At 49.6% G+C, this 4,373-nt stretch overlaps 1 protein-coding gene across 3 annotated transcripts in view; it reads right to left on the bottom strand.

Annotated features, from left to right (window-relative positions):
• Nucleotides 1-715: 715 nt before the first annotated feature.
• The window catches only part of EML2 (echinoderm microtubule associated protein like 2), a 39,626-nt gene continuing 35,968 nt past the window's right edge, over nucleotides 716-4,373 (bottom strand). For all 3 annotated transcript variants that reach the window (XM_011962984.1, XM_011962985.1, XM_011962986.1), the window contains one exon: nucleotides 716-1,097. In XM_011962984.1, coding sequence (XP_011818374.1) covers nucleotides 972-1,097 — 126 coding nt within the window. In that variant the 3' untranslated portion in view covers nucleotides 716-971. The remainder of the gene's footprint in view (nucleotides 1,098-4,373) is intronic.

The raw sequence follows: 4,373 nt of genomic DNA, 5'->3' as shown, positions 1-4,373 counted from the left end.
TGAATTCCCAGGCGTTGTGGGAGGGAACTGGTGGGAGGTAATTAAATCTTGGGGCAGGCCTTTCACATGCTGTTCTTGTGATAATGAATGAGTCTCACAAGATCTGATGGTTTTAAAAAGTGGCATTTTGGCCGGTCACGGTGGCTCAGGCCTGTAATCCCGGCACTCTGGGAGGCCGAGGTGGGCGGATCACGAAGTCAGGAGATCGAGACCATCCTGGCTAACATGGTGAAATCCTGTCTCTACTAAAAATACAAAAAATTAGCTGGGCGTGGTGGTGGGCACCTGTAGTCCCAGCTATTCAGGAGGCTGAGGCAGGAGAATGGCATAAGTAAACCCCGGGAGGCGGAGCTTGCAGTGAGCCGAGATGGCACTACTGCACTCCAGCCTGGGTGACAGAGCGAAACTCCGTCTCAAAAAGCAAAAACAAAAACGAGTGGCATTTCTCTGCACAAGATCTCTTCTCTTCCCTTCTCTGCCGCCATGTGAGACGTGCCTTTCATCGTCCACCATGATTGTGGGGCCTCCCCAGGCACGTGGAACTGTGAGTCCAATCGACCTCTTTTTTTTTTTTTTTTGTAAATTGCCCAGTCTCAGGTATGTCTTTATCAGCAGCATGAAAACGGGCTAATACACTAATACACACACACATCCATACACAGACACAACTGTGTAGGCACACACCATACAAATACACAGACCCAGACACACCATGGTGCACGTGGCTTTATTTCTGGATGATATAAAAGAAAAAACTTAAAAAACACCCCAAACCAAACACCAGTGGATCCCCAAAGCGATGTGATTCCCTCATCCCACCCGGATAAATAGAGACTTCTGTCAGTCTACCCTCCCGCCCCCATAAACCCCTCTGCTATAGACATACTCTGGGTATATATTACTCTACACGGCAATAGACATCTCCCGAAAATAGAATTCCTGCCCTGACCCCTGACTCTTCCCTGGCCTCATCAGACCACCCGCCACTGTAGCACACTGGTGTCCTTGCCCCCCGTGGTCAGGGCCATGCTGTCATCCCACAAGAAGGCCACATTTGTCACGTGGCTGCTGTGTCCACCGTACTTGTGGCTGAGGGCCTGTTACAAGGAAAGAAGTAAGTGAAGAAAGGTCAGTGGGGACAACGCCACTCCGTCATGGTCGTCTTGTCTTGACCCAGTTCTTCTCTGCTCTTCCTCTTTTTTTTTTTTTTTTTTTAAATCACTTAGGTTAGAGTGAAGTCACTGAGGCATGAGCACAGCTTCAGTGCAGCCTCGACCTCCTGGGCTCAAGGGATCCTCCCACCTCAGTCTCCCGAGTAGCTGGGATCACAGATATGCGCCACCACACCTGGCTAATTTTTTTTTTTTATTTTCACAGCGATGGGGTGTCCCAATGTTGCCAGGGCTAATAAGCCCTTGAAGAACCAACGGAGGCCAGGTGCGGTGGCTCACGCCTGTAATCCCAGCACTTTGGGAGGCCGAGGCAGGCGGATCACGAGGTCAGGAGATCGAGACCATCCTGGCTAACATGGTGAAACCCCGTCTCTACTAAAAATACAAAAAATTTAGCTGGGTGTGGTGGCGGACACCTGTAGTCCCAGCTACTCGGGAGGCTGAGGCAGGAGAATCGCTTGAACCTGGGAGGCGGAGCTTGCAGTGAGCCGAGATCGCGCCACTGCACTCCAGCCTGGGCAACAGAGCAAGATTCTATCCCAAACAAAACAAGGCCAGGTGCAGTGGCTCACGCCTGTAATCCCAGCACTTTGGGAGGCCGAGGTGGAGGTGGATCACTTGAGGTCAGGAGTTTGAGACCAGCCTGGCCAATGTGGTGAAACCCCGTCTCTACTAAAAATACACAAAATTAGCTGGGTGTGGTGGCACACACCTGTAGCCCCAACTACTTGGGAGGCTGAGGCATGAGAACCACTTGAACCCAGGCGGCGGAGGTCGCAGTGAGCCGAGAGCATGCCACTGCACTTCAGCCTGGGCGACAGAGGGAGACTGTCAAAAAAACAAAAACAAACCCACAAAAAACCCAGCAGGGCAACTGAATTGGTTTATTGAACAAGTTAATGGCGTAAATGCAAGAAACAGCATGCATATGGGGAAGGCTGTTCTACATGCTGAGATTTGAGACATAAGCAAATGCAGTTTGGACCCTGATTCAAACAAACCAAACGTAGACAGCCAGTCTGGGGCACATCAGGGACATGTGAATATGTACTGGCTATGAGATTATATTTAGGAATTGATGTCTTGTTTTTGCCTCCCTAGGGATGAGGCATATAAGAAATTAATGTTGCCGGGCGCAGTGGCTCATGCCTGTAATCCCAGCACTTTGGGAGGCCAAGACAGGCGGATCGCCTGAGGTTGGCAGTTCAAGACCAGCCTGACCAACATGGAGAAACCCTGTCTCTATTTAAAAAATACAAAATTAGCCAGGCATGGTGGCGCAAGCCTGTAATCCCAGCTACTTGGCAGGCTGAGTCGGGAGAATCGCTTGAACCCAGGAGGTGGAGGTTGCAGCAAGCTGAGATCGGGCCATTGCACTCCAGCCTGGGCAACAAGAGCGAAATTCTGTCTCAAAAAAAACAAAAAGTAGAAGAAGAAATTAATGTTAATGAGTAGGAGTGGTCAGAGGCTTGTGGATATGTAAGAATTCTTCTTCTTCCTTTTATTATTATTATTATTTTGAGACAGAGTCTCACTCTTTTGCCCAGGTTGGAGTGTAGTGGTGCAATCTCAGCTTACTGCAACCTCCGCCTCCCAAGTTCAAGTGATTTCTCATGCCTCAGTCTCCTGTGTAGCTGGCATCACAGGTGCCCACCACCACCCACGACTCATTTTTTTGCATTTTTAGTAGAGACGGAGTTTCACCATGTTGACCAGGCTAATCTTAAACTCTTGACCTCAGGTGATCCGCCTGCCTCGGCCTCCCAAAGTGCTAGGATTACAGGCATGAGCCACCGTGCCTGGCCAGAATTATCCTTATTTTTTTAGACATGAATGCTCAATTTAGAGGGCTAAAAGATAACCTATGTGTTTTTGTGTGTGTGGTGTTTTTTTTTTTTTATGACAGAGCCTTGCTGTTGCTCAGGCTGGAGTAAAGTGGCATGATCTTGGCTCACTACAGCCTCTGCCTCCCGGATTCAGGCAATTCTCCTGCCTCACCCTCCCCAGTAGCTGGGATTACAGGCATGCACCACCAGGCTTGACTAATTTTTTTTTTTTTTTTTTTTTGAGGCGGAGTCTCGCTCTGTCACCCGGACTGGAGTGCAGTGGCCGGATCTCAGCTCACTGCAAGCTCTGCCTCCTGGGTTTACGCCATTCTCCTGCCTCAGCCTCCCAAGTAGCTGGGACTACAGGCGCCCGCCACCTCGCCCGGCTAGTTTTTGTATTTTTAGTAGAGACGGGGTTTCACCATGTTAGCCAGGATGGTCTCGATCTCCTGACCTCGTGATCTGCCCGTCTCGGCCTCCCAAAGTGCTGGGATTACAGGCTTGAGCCACCGCGCCCGGCCTTGTTTTTTTTTTTTTTTTGAGACAAAGTCTCACTCTGTCACTCTGTCGCTCAGTGCAGTGTCACTCAGTGGAGTGCAGTGGCATGATCCTGGCTCACCGCAACCTCCGCTTCCCGGGTTCAAACGATTCTCCTGCCTCAGCCTCCTGAGTAGCTGGGATTACAGGCACCTGCCACCACGCCCAGCTAATTTTTGTATTTTTAGTAGAGACGGGGTTTCGCCATGTTGGTCAGGCTGGTCTCAAACTCCTGACCTCAGGTGGTCCATCACCTTGGCATCCCAAAATGCTGGGATTACAGGCATGAGCCACCACACCCGGCTACATATGCAGTTTCTTAAAACTACAGACCAGGACAGGTGCTGTGGCTCATGCCTGTAATCCCAGCACTTTGGGAAACTAAGGTGGGGAGGATTGCTCAAGGCCAGGAGATCAAGACCAGCCTGGGCAACAGGGACCCTATCTCTATCAAAAATACAAAAATTGGCCAGGTGTGGTGATGCACGCCTGTAGTCCTAACTACTCAGAAGGCTGAGGTGGGAGGACCACTTGAGTCCAGGAGGTCAAGGCTGCAGTGAGCCGAGATTGTGCCATGCCACTGCACTCCAGCCTGGGCAACAGAGTGAGACCCTGTCTCAAAAATAAAAAAAGAAGAGAAAGGAGAAAGAAGAAACAAATGAAATAAATACACCAAATTTGGTAATAGTTGAACATGGGTAACAGGTACAGGAGGGGTCACTGTACTAGTCTTTCTGCTTTTATGCATGAAAATTTCCTAGGAAAATGCTGAAACAACCCCTCTTCTGTTAGAACCAGAGAATGGTAAAATTAACGTCCAGCTTTTTTTTTTTTTTTT

This window comes from Colobus angolensis, unplaced genomic scaffold (assembly GCF_000951035.1).
Source record: "Colobus angolensis palliatus isolate OR3802 unplaced genomic scaffold, Cang.pa_1.0 Scaffold60, whole genome shotgun sequence".
Classification (NCBI taxonomy): domain Eukaryota; kingdom Metazoa; phylum Chordata; class Mammalia; order Primates; family Cercopithecidae; genus Colobus; species Colobus angolensis.
This window is presented reverse-complemented; position numbering and strand designations above follow the sequence as displayed.